The sequence below is a fragment of the Mus caroli genome, unplaced genomic scaffold, assembly GCF_978045245.1.
Source record: "Mus caroli unplaced genomic scaffold, Mus_caroli_1 scaffold_9, whole genome shotgun sequence".
NCBI classification, from domain to species: Eukaryota; Metazoa; Chordata; class Mammalia; order Rodentia; family Muridae; genus Mus; species Mus caroli.
Genome location: NW_028227264.1, coordinates 9,811,759 through 9,830,000, shown reverse-complemented (window position 1 = coordinate 9,830,000; position 18,242 = coordinate 9,811,759). Strand labels below are relative to the sequence as shown.

Genomic DNA, 18,242 nt, shown 5'->3' with positions numbered 1-18,242 from the left:
TGATTTAGAACCCTCCCAAAACAAAACAAAACAAAAACATCAGATTTCCCCACCCTAACCAGAAACAAAGCCCATCCTCAATCTGAATTTCTACCTTCTTGATACTATTTATGCAAATCTTTTTTAGTTAAATTCTTGTTTGAATTCATGGTGGGGTGGGGTGGGACACAAAGCATGGCACCTGTTTTTGGTTGTATTTTCCAGTTAGGCCTCCTCACTGTGTGGTTTTAGGCTTAGCTGGGCTTTCCTTGTTTCATGGGAGTCCTTTCAGTGAAGGCATGAGACTGTTATTCTGCTCCCTTGTGCATAATGGTGACAACATTTAAAAGCACCGGAACTCATTCAAGACTCCCAGGCTTCCCCCAGAACAGTCACTTGAAGAATTGGTGAAGGCAACCATAGCCTGGAAAGTTTGAAGCATAGAAAGTAAACATGTAGATTGTGGTTGTAGCAGTGGTTGAAAAAAAAATACAACAACCCTCAGACACATATACCCAATTTTCAAATATATGTGAAATGTTGCATTCCCATACAAACCTTACAGTGAAGTAGGAACAGGAATTCTAGTTTTTTTTTTTTCCCCTCATCTCTGAGTAATTTAAATAAGTCTATCCTATAAAAGTTAGTTTTTTTTCCTCATATATGTACTTAAAAGTATTTTTTGTAAATTGGTGTTTTGGAGAACTGTAGTAATTTGTCTCCTGGCTGGGCTGACCAAGACTGCTTCTTCCTTCCCTAGAAACTGGGTGAGCGCTGGACAGCTGTATGCCGCTGGACTGAAGAACGTTGGAACAGGTTGCAAGAAATCAGTATTCTTTGGCAGGAATTATTGGAAGAGCAGGTATGAAACTCAAGCACTATCCACTGAGGACAAAACAGTGACAAGGAGCCCATCGTTTCAGTATGGCTGTGGAATGTGGCTGCCCTCTTCTCTAGTGAGAATTCTGGAACTTTGGCTTCTTTAAAAAACACAGAAATATTATAAGAATATTTTTTTTTATCCCAGGTTGTTCCCCCTCCCCCAGTAGCTGATTATGATTTGTCTCGTGCTCTGGTGGGGACGTGATTTTGCCAGCTGCAGATATTTTCTGTGATTGTGTGGCCTTTGTAATTCTGTGGACTCTTCAGAGGGTATATGTCTTAGTCAGGGTTTCTATTCCTGCATAAACATCATGACCAAGAAGCAAGTTGGGGAGGAAAGGGTTTATTCGGCTTACACTGCCACACTGCTGTTCATCACCAAAGGAAGTCAGGACTGGAACTCAAGCAGGTCAGGAAGCAGGAGCTGAGGCAGAGGCCATGGAGGGATGTTCTTTACTGGCTTGCTTCTCCTGGGTTGCTCAGCCTACTCTCTTATAGAACCCAATACTACCAGCCCAGAGATGGTCCCACCCACAAGGGGCCTTTCCCCCTTGATCACTAATTGAGGAAATGCCTTACAGTTGGATCTCATGGAGGCATTTCCTCAACTGAAGCTCCTTTCTCTGTGATAACTCCAGCTGTGTCGAGTTGACGCAAAACTAGCCAGTACAGTATATAAATCCTGGGGCCCTGAGGGTTGTTGGGTTGTTGTTTGTTGGTGGTCAAGGTTAGTCCTGCACAAAGAAGAAACAACAAGAAGAAATTAGGTATCCTGACATCGAAGGACTTGGCACCCGTAATCAGCAGGAAATAGTCTAAGGATAACGTTGACCCCTTTCTGGTCCCTGACTTTGTTCATGAATCTCTTTGCTCTCTCCCCTCTATTCTTTTCTCCCTCCTATCTAGTGTCATGGGATTAAAGGGGTTGAAGGGGTAGAAGAGGGTGGAAGGAAGAAGAACCCACAAAGTAGCCAAAGACCAGCTAGCTATACTCTTCCCTTCCTTTGAAAGGCCTTATTTTGAAAATAATTTATGAAATTTGGAAATAATGGTTTGCTAATCACTTTAAAAATTAAAAAAAAATTTAAAAACCAAGGGAAAACAAGTAACCTGACCATTTCTGTCAGTTTACGTTTTATACAAATGTCTATGCATTATTGACTGCTGCTTCATTCATTCATTCATTTTTTTTGCTTGCTTACATAGTTTTTGGCTTACTTTATTTATTCTGTTCTCATACTCACTGTGTAACTAAGGATGGCGCTGAGCTCCCGATCCATCCTTCTGCCTCCAGCAGTAAAGGTGGCACCGTCCCCCATTTCTGTGGAGCTGCAGGGAGAAGCCAGGGCCTTCCTTTACATGGTAGCCATGCAGCCTACCAGCTGAGCAACATTTCCAATCCCCTATTTATTATTTTGAAAGTCAAATTTCTATTAATGTTGTATCCATTTCTGCAGCTTACTCATTAAGATCATGGTATGAAGCTCCATGGTAATAGTAATTTGATTTCTGTTCATTATCTACAATGTTAGTGCTTAGGTCTGTTCCTGTCTTGACTTACTTTTCATGGTTTAGTTACTCATGGGTTTTTGTTGAGGGATCTGTTTGAATGTGTACCAACACAATTCCCAGCATACAGTTTGTGCTCAGTAAATAAAAGGTACAGGAATATTCTCCATACACTGTGAATATTAAATTATAATCTTCCTCTTAACCTTTAACCAGCATACAGGATGAAACTAGTGAGGAAATATTTCCTAGCATTGCTTTTGGATAAGCATTCAGGGGTCCATGTGCAAAGCTGTCTGCACAGCTTTTCTCTTGGTTTGGTGTCTCTTCGCTCACCTTTTAGCTTTACACAAAGGTTGTTATCAAAACAGAGTACAAAGAAGTAAAAAATTTCTCCCCAGTGCCAAGCAGTTGTAGCCTAGAAGAGAAGCAGACACAAGGTTCCCACAGTGTCCATCTTGGCTCTGTTGCATTTCCATCCAGAAAAAGCAGCTCTGTTCTCTGCGTGGGGTCAGGAACCAGATGGGTGAGATCATGGGGCTTAGCTGAGGCAGAGGCAGATACTTCATTTTAAATACTGTTACAAATGATTAATCCCCATGGTGGTCAATGATCTTCCTCCTCTTCCTCTTCCTCCTCTTTAAATTAGGGACTACATAATGGGGTTGTGACTCAGTGCTTGCTTAGTGTATATGAAGCCTTGGGTTAAATCGTCAGTAACTCATAAAGTGAGTGTTGTGGTGTATACCACAACTTACCTTGCATGCCAAGACATAAGCAGGAGGATCAGAAATTCAAGGTTATTCTCAGCTGGCTAGCAAGTTTGAGGCCAATCTGGGTTAAGAGAACCTGTCTCAAGACAGACACCCACCAAAACAATTGTATAATTTATTCTGCTTCATGACATATGGATGGTGCATTTTGGTAATGTGTATATCACCCCAGGACTTTATGTTCAAGTCAAAACATCCCATACAGTAGTTAAATATTTTTTTTCAGTAATAATGACGGACATTAGTCATTATCAGAACAAGATTGGTTTGACTTTTCTGCCTTTCTAGTTTGTTTATTGCGTCTTTGTTTCTTGTCAGCTTGACACATTGTAGTGTGTTATTAGAGACGAGGAACCACAATTGAGACAATGTCTTCATCAGATTAGCCTGTAGGCAAGTCTGTGGGGGCATTTTCTTTAATGATTGATGTGGGAGGGCCTCCCCCACTTTGGCGGTGCTGCCCTTGGGGCAGGTGGTCCTGCATTGTAGCAGAAAGCAGGCAGCATGAACCTGGAGGACTGAGGCAGCTGGCGGCATTCCTCTCTGCTGTAATTCCTGCCCTGTGTCCCTTACAGACGGAGCCTTTCCTCCTAAGCTCCTTTTGGCCATGGTGTTTTATCACAGCAATAGAAACTCTATTAAAGTTTGGAAATAACTTTAGGATTAAAAAAATGTTTAGAAAACAAGGGATATCAGGTTTTTTGACCAACTGTATCCCTTGAAGTTTTATTTATTTCATGTATGTGACTTTACTGTTGCTGTTGTCAGACACACCAGTAGAGGGCATCGGATCCCATTACAGATAGTTGTGAGCCACCATGTGGTTGATGGGAATTGAACTCAGGACCTCTAGAAGAGCAGTCAGTGCTCTTAACCACTGAGCCATCTCTCTAGCCTGTCACTTGAAGTTTTAAATAGGCTGTCTATTCATTATTGTCTATTGCTAGGACATTTTCTCTCTCTCTCTCTCTCTCTCTCTCTCTCTCTCTCTCTCTCTCTCTCTCTCTCTCTCTCTCTCTTGAGAGAGAAAGGTATGTCTGCACCTTCTGTTTTGCTCCCTGGTCATTTATATGCATATCTTAACTTTACTAGGCAAGGAGATAGGATCTGCATTTGTCTTTATTTTTCAAATTTTCACTTTTGGGGGGTGGTGGTGGTGGTAGACTATAGAGGTAAGGAGTCGCTTGTAAATACGTTGATTAATGAGACAACTGAGAAAGAATTCTTCCCATTGCAAGTCCAGAACTAACCCTTTGCCCCTTAGCTATACAGAAAAAAATTGTAATACACACTACTTTTGGGAGTAGGGCTGTCTTAAGAGCATCTCACTCCATCACATAACATCTTCCAAACACTTTTGGCTGTGAGTTTTAAATAATTTTGTTGTTGGCTTTGGGCCATCTTCATCCTTCTTCCTTTCATGTAATTGCATTTGAACTCTGACCATTCGCCTACTTTTCCCTGCTGGTGCTGCGGACAGACAGTTGATTTAGGGGTGGGAGTGTATGACCCAGCTCAGCCATTTAGTAGCTTACTGACCTCAAACATGTAACTTGACGTCTGTTTCCTTCTCTAAAATGAGCAGCAGGAACAAGAAAATCTATGAGCTTCCTTTGGATTAAAACCTAGAGTTCTAATGTGATTTTTTTTTTTTTTTAAAGCTCAGCATAATTGGATTTAGTATCCTTTGTCTACTCACCTTCTTGAGATCTAGGGTTAGTTGCCACATGGGATTATTTTCTCCTACTGTAATAAATTCCCTAGCCAGGTTTGGGGTCACATGCTTGTGGTGCTCAGGAGATGGAGATAGGAGGATTGCAAGTTCAAGATCAGCTTGATATACTAGCGAGACCCCGCTCCCATGCCCCCCCCAGGGGCTAGTGATATGACGCTTCTTTGTATTGTTTCATGACTATATTCTACTAATGATTGAAGCTGGTAGCTCCACCACTGAGTTACACCCACAGTCCTGAAGGTTTGCTTTATTCAGTGTTTTAGAGTTGGGAACATCCAAAAGTATGGTGCTAGCTCTGGTGAGGAATCCCTGCCTGTCCCATCACAATACTTAGCATTGCAATGGGAGTGCGCACCAAAGGGAGAGGTGGTGTGGAGACACAGGAAGCCAGAGGTCAGGAAGGCGCCAGCCTTACTCTTTTGTAACAGTGATTCTCAGGAACTTATGGAGGCCCCAGAAGAACAGCATCTGAGGGCAGCACCATCTGAGACTTCCTCCTAGCTTCTACGTCTTACAGATTCTAGCCTCTCTCCTGCCACACTGGAGACCATGCTCTTCCAGCACAGGAGCCCTTTAAGGACATGCTAAACTCTATTCACACCTTACGAGTTATCACCATCGATTAGACCTAATGACAGGTTAATCTGTTGTAAGTTTGCCAGTCCTTGAACTCGGGTATTTGAGGTTCTTATTATCCCGATCTACATGTGAGTCACAGATGTGAGTCCGATATTTGGTAACTGACTTGAAGTGTCAGGTGATTGACCATGTCTCTTTACAACTTTTGTTGTTACTTGTAGTGTCTGTTGGAGGCTTGGCTCACCGAAAAGGAAGAGGCTTTGAATAAAGTCCAAACCAGCAACTTTAAAGACCAGAAAGAACTAGGTGTCAGTGTCCGGCGTCTGGCTGTAAGTGTGTCCCTGTCGGCATCTGTTGTAAGCCTGTGATGTCTAATGTTTTATAACTAAGAGTTAATATACTTGAATGAATACAGATTATAGCTTATTTCCCATTACTACATCGCTTCCAGCCATGGTACTGTACCAAGAGCCTTTTATTATTGCATAGAGAATGGCAGAACATGCTGTCGGTGGGATTACAAATCTACTGGCTTATACTTCCTGAGGAAGATAAACTTTCTTGAGAGAGAGAAAATTATTTGTGGAAGTTGGTCCTGACTCTTCCTCCAAGCCCCATGCTCTCAGAAATAAGACTCAGTCAAAATATATTTAGATATCTTGGCCATATAGCTAGACTCTTCTCTGACTAGACTAACTTAGAATAACTCTTTTTTTTTTTTTTTTTTTTTTTGAGACAGAGTTTCTCTGTATAGCCGTGGCTGTCCTGGAACTCACTTTGTAGACCAGGCTGACCTCGAACTCAGAAATCCGCCTGCCTCTGCCTCGCAAGTGCTGGGATTAAAGGTGTGTGCCACCACTCCCGGCTAACTCATTTATTTTAATCCACATTCTGCCATATGGCTGCTTACTTGTGCTCAGGTACCAGACTTCTGTCTTCTCACATCTTCCCCTGGCAAATCTCCCACCTGGCTCTATCCCAGAATCCTTTCTCCTCCCGAATGCCCTACCTTCTATTTCCTGCCTAAGCCATAGGCCATCAGATTTATTATTGACAGGTGTTATGTCCATACAGACATAAGATATTCTCTACAGTTGTTGTCTGATAAATATTTGACATTCTAGATTTTGAAGGAAGACATGGAAATGAAGAGGCAGACTCTGGATCAACTGAGTGAGATTGGCCAGGATGTGGGCCAATTACTCAGTAACCCCAAGGCATCTAAGAAGATGAGCAGTGACTCTGAGGAGCTAACACAGAGATGGGATTCTTTGGTTCAGAGACTCGAAGACTCTTCTAACCAGGTACGTTTTTGATTTCGGTAGTATGTTATACCATGAAAAAATTATGTGTTCAGGAACAGAAAAATGCAGTCTGAGATCCAAAGTGTGCTTTATTAATTGACAATAAGAAAGTATGAGGCATCAGGACAATGTGGCTGAGCTGTGAAAACATCATGATAGAGGAAGCCAGCCATGCATAATAGTTATGAACTATGAATTGTGCAGGACAGGCAGAATCTGGCAGGTGCTCAGTGGCCTCGAGCCGTGGTGATTAGGGAGTGGGATGCTGTGAACAGATATCAAGGTTCTATTTGGGCTGATTAAGTTGTCTTGGAGTGAACGAGAAGATACGGGTACGGGCTATTCAAAGATAGTACAAGCTTTTAGCCCTCAGGGCTTCTAGTCTGGGAATGAGAGCCCCATGTCTACTTATAGGCTAGGGTACTTAGTTACCGGGTAGAAAGGATTGATCTGGGGAAGGATACTAGAATGTTTTCTTTTGTCCTGTGCTCAAAAAGGTTAAACGGTGACATAGAAAATGTCAACCAGCATCTTGCTTGGGCAGCCATCAGTGCAGGTCCATGGCATGGCCAGGGCAAGAATCTAGAAAAACAAGTGACCATAATTTAGAAATAGAGATGACTTTGGTTCAGGCAGTTGTCATTATTCAAGCAGAATGGAGGAGTATTATAAGCTGGCATAGCCATGGCTGATGTTAACCTAAAGTCTGTAGCCAGTTACACACCAATACCCACTGCAGCGGACTTTTCCCTTTGCTTCTGTGCAGTTCTGGCTAGTCTCGAACCTCTAATCTCTGCCTCTCCTACCAAGTCCTAGGATTACAGGAGGGTGTTATGTTTTTTAAAGCAGTATAATCAGAGGCGGGGATATATTGGTGGGCTCATGCTGAGGTGTCTCCCTGAGGTGTCACTCCATGCAACAGACCTAGTATAAAGAAGACTTACTGTGGGGGAAAGGAGCAGGGACCTGGAGAAGCGGCAACAGAGGTGTGAGGGCAAAGAACTGTGGGGCTGGGGGGGGGGGTGAGAGAAGGGCAGAAAGAGAGAAAGAGAAGAAGAGAGAGGATACGTGGGTACAGGGAAAGAAGATGGAAAGAGCTGCCTGGATAGCAGTCCTTCCTTATATGCCTGGTTTGTTCCTTTCTCTCACCTAGTGGACTTTGACACAGGCTGTTGCTAGGTAGCTGTTGGGCGAGGCCTAAAGGAATTGTCTGTAAGCCAACAGAGTGTGGCACCATGCGTGGCTTGAACTGTATATTTTTATAGGGAGAATTTTATGTGAATAACTCTCAGCAGTGGCTTTCATTTAAAACCAAAGCTGGGCGTGACTTTCCTTTCAGGTGACTCAGGCTGTAGCAAAGCTCGGCATGTCCCAGATTCCTCAGAAGGACCTTTTGGAGACCGTTCACGTGAGAGAACAAGGAATGATGAAGAAGCCCAAGCAGGAACTGCCTCCTCCTCCCCCACCAAAGAAGAGACAGATTCATGTGGATGTGGAGGCCAAGAAAAAGTGAGAGATGTCCCAGCCTCAGGCCTGCCTGTAACTCGCACTAATCACTAATCAAATGAGAGTTTAGACATGCTCATTATTATGTAAATTCAGTCCTGAGCTCAGTTACTGGCTTTGAGTCTCTGGAAGATTCTGCCTCACAGGAGCTAAGCAGCTAAATTGCCCTGAGGGACTTTATTCATCCTCTGCTAAATTTAGAGACTGGTGTGGAGTAACCCTTCTGTTATCAATCTGTTATCCCCGTCTGTTTCCCAGAGGAGGATTGTTTGGGGTCCGGCTCCTGCTTTCTTCTTTCTTTCATACCTTTAAGACCTGACAGTTTGGCTTTGTATAAATTCCTTATTCTTTGTGAATCTCTTTCCTCTGCTCATCATTGCAATAGCAGTTCAGGAAGACAATGCATTTTTGTGACCTCACGATCTCTCTCTCTCTCTCTCTCTCTCTCTCTCTCTCTCTGTCTGTTTGTCTGTCTGTCTCTTCCTCCTCCTCCTCGTCCTCCTTTCCTCTTTATCTACCCCCCCCCCCAGGTTTTCTTTGATAATTCCTTTTATCAGGTTTCTTAATAGATGCTTTCTGTTTTGCTGAAAGAGCTCTTTCGGGTTAAAATGTCCCTTTTATCTAACTGATTCGAAAGAAAACTGGAGATTGTTAGAAGAATGAGATTTCAGTTGCATTCATTGGGCCTTTGCTGTGTCAGAGCCTTTAAAAAAATTCTCTACCTGTAGGTCTTGACTCCTTTGGGGGTGTGTGTGTGTCATATCAAATACCCTTCATATCAGATATTTACACTACCATCCATAACAGTAGCAAATTTGTAACTATGAAGTAGCAAAGAAGTAATTTTATTGATGGAGGTGGCGGCCACATGAGGAACTGTATTAAAGGATGGCAGCATTAGGAAGGTCGAGAACTGCTGCTTTAAAATGTAGTGTGTTCTAGGCACTGGATCTGGTACGCCTGGTCACAGTGAGCCTTCGGCTCGGCCTCAAGCTTGCTCTCATGCTCTCTCTTGTAGTGCGATCCCAGGGTTCAGGGACATTGGCAGTTATTAGGGGCCTGAATAAAAAGATAAGCTTTCCATAGGATAGCTCTTATTAGAGGAATCAGGATACGGGGGCGTATCTGAGGATTCTCCTTTTGACCCTCAGCCTGTTTTCTGCCTCCTAACGGTGCCTCATGCATGACTGGCAAACCTGCCGTTCGTTGTGAGCAGCAGTCTTTGGCCAGAGCAGCAGGCAGAGAAGGAGATGCTGTTGATGTCAACATTAGCAGCAATCTTCCATTTCCTGAGCTCTTGTTAGCTGCTGGGCGCATCTGGCACTGAGTGTCTCCAGGGCTGGCTTTGGAATAGACAGGGTGTATCCTGATGGGAGGCTCATTTAAACTTGCCTGTAGTGAATAATGAGCCTTCTGCTGCAAGAGACAAAATGCTGTGACCAAGGTGACTTCAACAACTCATTGTTGTCGTATGACAAGAAACAGTCCAGAAGTGGCCCAGCTGTGGCGAGAGGGTGCACTTAAGCAGACTTCCCACTGCCGTCCCTGCTATTGTTGGCTTGGTTGCTTTTCCTCACAGTGCTTTGTCTTCTCAGCAAACTGGGTCTCCGATGTCACCAGCCAGGATTTTGTCCCTTGCTTGTTCAAGTGCATAAGCTGACGGCAATGGTACTAGAGGTCCAGATGAACCGGGTCATGTGTCCTTCCCTTATCCCCAGTCTATGCAGTTTGTACAAAAGTATAGAGAGAGGGGTTGTGAGTCATGAGTCATGACCTTCGAGGGTGGATTGAGGCAGACATTCATTACTGAATTAACTCCTCGGCAGAGGCCTGAGTGCATGCTGTCCACGGTAGCAGAAATCTCATTTGTAAATTTTTTTTATGCCCCAGGTTTGCCTCAGAACGTCCTGTGTGCTGTCTTTGTAGAGGCCAGGCATGCTTTTGTAGGCAATAGCAGGGTCTGATGGCTGCCCACTGGGAGTTCCAGTTTCCTAGAACATGGAAGTAGACAGGGATGCTTAGGTGTTGCAGAAGCAGACAGTTTCCTAAGATACGGTGTGCACATCCCAGGAGAAGGCATGGACCAGAGCAGAGCACAAGGCTGGAAGCCCAAGCTCCGAGCCCCAGGCTTTCTTGTGACCTGCTGTGGGTCCTGGGCATCTGAGGAGATTCTCCGTGTGTGCAGTGCTGGCTTTTCTGCATCCATGCAGTATCCTTTCCCTGATAACCTTGGCTGCGGAGGCTTCCAGTCTTCCTCTCTGCCAGCTGGTTTTTCTGCTGTGTGAACCTCTCAGTCTTTTTTTTTTTTTTTCCTGAGACAGGGTTTCTCTGTATAGCTTTGGCTGTCCTGGAACTCACTCTGTAGCCCAGGCTGGCCTTGAACCTCTCAGTCTTAATGCAGTTCACTTCCCCCTTATTCTCCCCAACCTCCTCTCCTCAAAATGGTCCCTCATGAATGTTTAATGTTAGCTGTCACAGTCACTTCTATTGTCCTAAAGATGAGGCTCTCCTTAGCTATTCCTTGTATGACATAATTTTCAGACCCTTTTGTGTATTCAGTTAGCTGTAAAAATGGTCAAGAACTTGTGTTGGACTCCACAGACAATTGAGAGCCCTAAATTACCTAATTACTTATTCTTGGTAGTCAATTTTATTTTGTTTTCTTTATTTTTTTCTTTTCTTTTTAAATCTGCTCAGGACAGGCATTTCCAGATATCTGGTTATCTTGTACTGGGGTCAACCTGTCTTGTTCATTTCTCTCATCTCAGAGAGAAACTGTGGACATCTGGATTCTGGTTACTTAGCTAGAGCATCACACATGCTCTTATGTTGAAGTAAAATTTATCGACCCTCAGATGTCTGAAATAAAAGGGGTTTAATGAGTGGCTCAGGGACAAACTCTGAAGCCTACAAAAGCAAAAGGGTTCAATAGATGGAAATGGGCACTTGGGAACTAACAGCCCAAAACCTGTGTGTGTGTGTGTGTGTGTGTCTGTTTGGTTATATGGATGTTTGTGAGTACAGGCATATGTGTGTGAATGCAGGTTTATGTGTGAGTGTGATTATGTGGATGTTTGTGTGTGAGAGCAGGTACGTGTGTATGGTTATGTGGATGCTTGTGTGTGAGTACAGGTGTGTGTGTGTCTGTCTGTCTGTCTGTCTGTATGGTTATGTGGATGTTTATGTGTGAGTATAGAGTGTGTATATATGGTTATGTAGATGTTTGTGTGTGAGCACAGATGTGATATGTATATGTGAGTACAGGTTTGTGTGTGAGTGTGGTTGTGTGGATGTTTGTGTCTGTGAGTACAGGGATTCTCTCTCTCTCTCTCTCTCTCTGGATTTCAAAGGTTTCCTTCCTCAGGCATGGTCCCCCTGGCTTATTTGTCAGTGAGCCTCAGGAATTTGGCTGACTCTGCCTGCCTCCACAGCTCTGGGATTATCAGCATGCCACCCAGCCAGACTTTTAAAATGTAGGAACTCTAAGTCAGATCTTGTAGGGCAAATGCTTTACCTACAGAGCCATCCATCTCTGCAGTCCTCAGAGCATTTTGTTCTAGGGAAGATGAGAGAAGGAAGATTCAGTTGTATACATTGTGTTTACCTGGCCATATTTAGAGGTGAGACTGCAGGCGCTGAAGGGTTTGGGCTAAGTGGGTGGGTACAGAGTCCCTAAGAAGCATTGCTGCTTCTTGCTCACTAGTCTGGGACATTTATATATTAACAGGTTGTGGTGCCTGGGGTGCAGCCACCACAGATGCCAGGTCAGTTTTAACTTGCTTTCAGGAATGTGGAACTATCATGTTAGATCTGGCTGGTAGCTATTAATTAATTAATTCCCTTAACTCTTGCCTCCTCTGATTTAGATTTGGGATATTGTAGAAAATGCCTTTTAAAATCACATATTACACAGAAAACTTACTCAGAATCTACTAGAAACACATTAAGGGCTGCTTCCCAGAGGAACCTTCAAATACATCTTCTCACGCTTATGATACTGATTCACGCCAGGGTAAGGGGGCAGCCACATGGACTGTCTCTGTTTGAATAGCTCTTGCTTCGTTTATTAGTATGGGGTCCATTATTCAAAATCCGCATAAGCTCAATTGCTTCCACTCTAACAGGATATTCAAAAGTATTTTCAGAGGGAGTTGTGAGGATTCTTTGTGTTAACGATAGACATGGAAGGCTTAACCAAGAGCCTGGTCTCTGGTCACTGTGGTTTTCACCTGCTTTGGGATCCCAAGTTCCAGCCTGGCCACTCTTCCCCCTCCCATTACCGCTCCCTGAGTTCCTCTTGTGTTCTATCTATGGTGGTCTTTTCTGTGCAGTCTTTGGTTCTGGTCCCACAGTGAGTGACTGGACACTATGAACAGACTCTTATCAGTTCTGTGCTCAACACAGCTGATGACTGTTAAATCCATCATCTATCACCCAGGGCTTTACTGGCCCCTTTGACTCTTGGCCACATCATTATTTCGCCTTCCCTCACATCACTCTCTGTACCAGACACACCTATTTGTAGCTGGCAAAATATGGCTTCCATTTCCATTGCTTTCTCTTTGCAAGGGAAGCTGTCAAACACAGCCACACTTCTGCCCTGAGATCATGCTTTCCATGGACGGGTGAGGAGTCATTCCTTGGAGGTCCTGGGATTTACCTAGCACATACTTTTCTTGTTACTTGTCGATTTCAGTTGCTTCCTGATGACTTGAGGCTCCGGAAATGCTGACATAGGTTTGGTTAACTATGCATTGAGCAGCAGAGGAGAGTTTTATAAATGTTTGTACTTGTCCTTTTTCTGTTATCATCTAACTAAAATCTGTTTTTTGTTGTCTACAATAGCTTATAAAAATACAAATGATTCCCAATTAAGTAAAAAAAAATAATTATTTTATTAGCCCTATAATGTTTTCACTTTTAATTGTAAAAGTATTATGGGTGGTTGCTCTATTTTGGGGCAGAGTTTGAATATCCTTGCCTGATGGGCATTCAGGTTGGTCTTTATTGGGCCAAGGCAACAGTGGACGTTGACCAGTGACAGAGGCAAATGTCTCTATCTTGACCAGGTTTGATGCTATCAGTACAGAGCTGCTGAACTGGATTTTGAAATCAAAGACTGCCATTCAGAACACAGAGATGAAAGAATATAAGAAGTCACAGGAGACCTCAGGAATGAAAAAGAAATTGAAGGTAAAATATACAATGAATATGCCAGGAAGTAAAATAATTCATCAGGCTAATTTTACTATTGGCACAGAGATGTGCCAGGGTCCAGAAGCTACTGCAAAATACATGTAGCCACAGATGGCTTTTAGAGCATCGCCGTAAACATCAGATCACCACATGTAGGAGAAATTAAAATTTTTTTCCCCTTTTCCTCCTTAATCATTGAGTTGTATATACAGTCATCATTATTGCCCTCTATGTAGATTTAAATTTACATAGTCTGGTACATAGTAACTTAGGACTTTGTACTGTTTCAGAGATATTCTGCCCTTGTATCTAACAAAGCATTTGGTGTATTAAAATTTCCTCAAAATATTTCCTTTAAACAATACAGCTTTTTAAAAAAAGTCGCTCTTAGACCAAAAATGTTAATTTTAATTATTTCCCCTTGATAATGAACTCATAATTACAGAACATATAATCTTCCCTTCTGAAAGAATCTGAAGTTGATATTCACTGTCATCATTTTGGAATTTTCTTTTTCAGACGCACTGATTCTCTGAGTGCTAGAGAGTGGCCAGGAATTGCGTAGTTTTTTCATTACAGTACTTTGTAGATAAACTTTGAAATACCTAAAGAAAAGTTAAGAGGGCACAAAATATGAGGTTTTAAAATAACATCAGCGTTACATCGAGAAGGGACGCTTTCAGCGTTTTATATTTAGTCTTTATTTCCAGGGATTAGAGAAAGAACAGAAGGAAAAGCTGCCCCGACTGGATGAACTGAATCAAACCGGACAAATCCTCCGGGAGCAAATGGGAAGAGGTGAGGCCCCGCAGGGCTTTTTTTTTCCCTCTCAGATTATTTTAGAAGGTCACACTTAATATTTGCAGCTTAACACACAAAACATTTAATACACAAAGCTAGAAAAAGATCTGGTTTTCAATTTTTTTTTTTGAGGCAGCAGAATCTTTCAAAAACTGAAATCTTATATTGAAGCTTTTTATTAAAAACAGATAAAATCAAAGTCGTTCAGCTCCCACTTGGGGGTCAGAAAACTAGAAACCTTGAAAACCTCAGCAGAGCAATTAAAATCCAACAGTGCACAAGACTGTAAAACCTCACCTTTGGGGTTGCATACTCTGAATTTTTCTTATACATGAGGGCACTGAGAGAAATGTTTATGCTGGCAATGTCTTAGATATGAAGTCGCCTTAAGGTAAACTTATCTAGTTTCATTTTGTTGCTGTGACAATCACCATGACTCAGAGCAGCTCGGGAAGAACCAGTTCGTTTCAGCTTACAGATCCCAGTCCATCACTGAGGGAAGTCAGGGTGGGAACTCAAGCATCTGAAAGCAGAAACCATGGAGGATGCTGCTTGTTGGCTGCCTGGTCCTTACAGCCTAGGACCACCTGCCTAAGGAATGGTGTTGCCCACAGTGGGCTGGACTCTTCTACATTTCTTGTTTTTTGGTTTTGTTTTGTTTTGTTTTGTTTTGTTTTGTTTTGTTTTGTTTTCAAGACAGGGTTTCTCTGTGTAGCCCTGGCTGTCCTGGCACTCACTTTGTAGACCAGGCTGGCCTCGAACTCAGAAATCCGCCTGCCTCTGCCTCCCAAGTGCTGGGATTAAAGGCATGTGCCACCACCACTGTTGGCTTGTTTTATATTTCTTAATGATCAAGACAGTGCCTACTGTGTGATCCTTAGTCTAGGATGTCAGATGATGCTAGGCTGTGTCAGATGGACAATTACAGCTAACTAGGACACTTATTATGTTTGATTTTTGGTCATGTTCGGAGGATCACATTAATATACTCTAGAAACATTTTACACTTAAATTTGATGTTACTTGTATTCAAAAAATTTTCAAGCAGCAAAGACCCTTGCTCCTCACTAAAGCCTTGCATAGACACAGAAACCTAAAATTAGTATTTTCTCCTCTGTGGCTGTTTACTTTGGCATATGGTTTTTTTCTTTGGTGGAACTGGACCTTTCTTCCTTCCCCCTTAAGAAAAGATGTGGTAGGCTGAGATGTCAAAGGCTGGGGCATGGGTTGCAGTCGGGTGAGATTCACATGCTGCTTTAGGCCCCAGTTGAAGGGCAGAAACTGTAGCGGGCACATGCCAGTTGCTGCACATAGGCAGGAGCAAGTATGACTGGCCAGGCTGACTGCAGAAACTCCCTCCTTGAGAACTCTAGAGGGAGGACACCACGGAGCACATTTCCTGTGCACCTGTTCCTTCTTCTAAAAATACTTAGGATGCCTGTCAGATGGCTGGGTGTCTTAGCTTCGCCTGCATGGAAATCATGGCTAGGCAAGGGAAGGACTAGTCTTCTGTAGGCAGCTATAGCATCTGTTCACAGCAGTGTATGGCCTCAGCAGGCAGGAGCGACATCAGGCAGTGCCCTCTGGTATTAGCTTTCCCACAGTGGGACTCTTCTATAAGCATCAGAGTTATTGCTTAGGCCTAGAAAGTGGGGACCCTTCATCCCAAGAGAGTGGCTGGCTTTGTACCTTGTAAGTGGACATAGCTGTAGGAATTCCTCCACCTTGGGCAATGGCCACTATTATAGCTTCTGTACCTCTGGTGGCTTACACTCTTGGCTCTAAAGGCTTGACAGCTTTCTGGGTCTATTCTGAGGACTGATGCTTGTACTTTCTTCTTAATCTCTCTCTCTCTCTCTCTCTCTCTCTCTCTCTCTCTCTCTCTCTCTCTCCCTCCCTCCCTCCCTCCCTCCCTCCCTCCCTCCCTCCCTCCCTCTCCTCATCCCTCTATCCTCTCTTGCCTCCAATTTATTTCCACCTTCTCTCCTGCCCTGTCTATTATCTCACATCCACTCCATTGCAGCTGTGTTTGTGGCTGAATCCCCATTGCTGCTGCTCAGGACCTGGCTACCTCAGCCTTTGTGCCACTGTCAGTAGAGGCTTTGCCCCTTCTGCAGCTTGATCTGCTAATTGCTCTGGTCTGTTTTGTTGTCAGATGTCTAACAGCCCAGTTCATTGCCTCTTTCGAGGTTTAGCCTACCAGTACTGCTCAGTTCTGTATTCCCTCTCTCATCTCTTTTTCTAGACCCTGTTCCTCTCTTTCCGCCAGCGCCTCCCCTGAACTCAGGTATGTACTAGGGATATATTGCATTCAAGACTTTGCACACATAAGTGGTCTCCCCTGTCTTTTCTGAAACTGTCAGGCATCCAGTCCCCACTCCTTCCCCACTGCTGGTTTGGTTCAGGGCTGCTGGCTTTATTCTCCAGCTGTCACTTCTTGCAGTCTCTGTTGCTCCTGTCTTTCTGGCACGTGCTCAGCTCATCCACCTGACAGTAGACAAGAAAAGACCATACCGGAAAAGCCTTTTCTGGACCTAATGTTACATCCTGGGAGGGTTTAAGAGTATGTTTTCCAGCTAGTTCCCCAAGTGAGACAAACTGTCCTCTCATGTAGCCAGAGAAAGGGTATTTGTATCAATTGCAGCAAACCTCAAAAATAAATAAAGGTTGTGCCTATACCAAGTGTTCTATTTGTACCAATTACATTGTTCCATTTGTAACGATCACATTAGTGTTTGGAGGCCAAGGAGGAAAGTGCTCCTGTGCGTGGAAATGTGTGCAGTGTCATCTAGTGTTTGCTGAAGCTAGCAAAATGTGTAGTTCAAACTCTCATGGTTGGTGCTGCACCTTCAAGGAGTTGGGCCTGTGTTGCAGCCTTGACTGTTATGTGCTTCCACTAAGGCTCCTGTGGGGCCATTCCGAATCGCTGAGGCCAGCTGAAGGGCAGCCTGCCTGGCCATTTTATTGATAGTCCCCTGGCTTGAAGCAGTCAGGAGACTCTGAGAGTATCATTTGGGGAGTTAGGTCACCCCTTCCGTCACATTTTTATTTATGGAAAAACCAACAACAGAAGGAATGCTTATGATAGGAACTTACTAACACTCATGTCAGCTTTAATGGTATTTAAGAGCTCTTCACATATTTATTCAACTCCTGCCCAGGGAGAGGTGGGACCCACTCGCCTGCCTTTGAAAGTGTTCTGTGCCTGGCTCTGCCCTTGATCAGAGCTATAAACAACCAAGGCACAATGTGGCAGATTAGTCATGCCAAATCTTTAAACCAGTACTTTTTTTTTTTTTACATCTTTAACTGTGTGTGTGTGTGTGTGAGTAGTTTTGCAATTACTGCTTTTGGAATGAAATTTTCTTTATGATTTATTTCTATTGTATGTGCTTAAGTATTGCCAGAATGTAAGTAAGTATTTGACCACACCAAAACACCATCATATGCACGTCCATTGTTCACACAGTTGCTAAGAAAATGGTGCTTTTTCTTGTCCGTGACTCCGTTAACAGTGATACTTGCACATGGACTGTGGTGTGAATGCCTTGCTTAGGTTTAATGTCCTCTTAGCCGCTTGCTGGTGGAAGGGCACTTGAACAGCTGATGTGGTTGGTACCTTTCAACCATGGTGTGCATTGTTTGTATTTCTGATTCTTGGGAGATGTGGTGTGACACAAAACCTTCCAAATTTGTATTGCTGGTGAAACAGGTTTGGCTTCTTAGTTTCCATGACATTTTCCTTTCATGTTGAGTTTCCATGACTGTGGATGTTGATCATATATGTTTACAGAGAAGACTCTGCACTCCTACTCATATCCTGAAGGTGTTGAGTCTCTCCTTTCAGCATGTGTGTCTGCCAAATAGAGTTGGTTGCTGTAGTACAATCAATTTAATCGTATCCCCAACTAGCTTACAAATGAATGCAACTCAAGAGTGTGATTATCTTATTTAGCTTTGACAATTCTTGGGGGGGGG

At 43.4% G+C, this 18,242-nt stretch overlaps 1 protein-coding gene across 9 annotated transcripts in view; it reads left to right on the top strand.

Moving 5' to 3' along the window:
• Nucleotides 1-18,242, top strand: part of Utrn (utrophin) — a 489,906-nt gene that overhangs the window by 135,436 nt on the left and 336,228 nt on the right. For 7 of the 9 annotated variants that reach the window (XM_085842635.1, XM_085842637.1, XM_085842636.1 and 4 more), the window contains 7 exons: nt 740-841; nt 5,679-5,786; nt 6,582-6,761; nt 8,101-8,270; nt 13,337-13,460; nt 14,174-14,261; nt 16,510-16,551. In XM_085842635.1, coding sequence (XP_085698761.1) covers nt 740-841; nt 5,679-5,786; nt 6,582-6,761; nt 8,101-8,270; nt 13,337-13,460; nt 14,174-14,261; nt 16,510-16,551 — 814 coding nt within the window. The remainder of the gene's footprint in view (nt 1-739; nt 842-5,678; nt 5,787-6,581; nt 6,762-8,100; nt 8,271-13,336; nt 13,461-14,173; nt 14,262-16,509; nt 16,552-18,242) is intronic. The other 2 variants (XM_085842639.1, XM_085842633.1) reach the window with 1 other exon arrangement.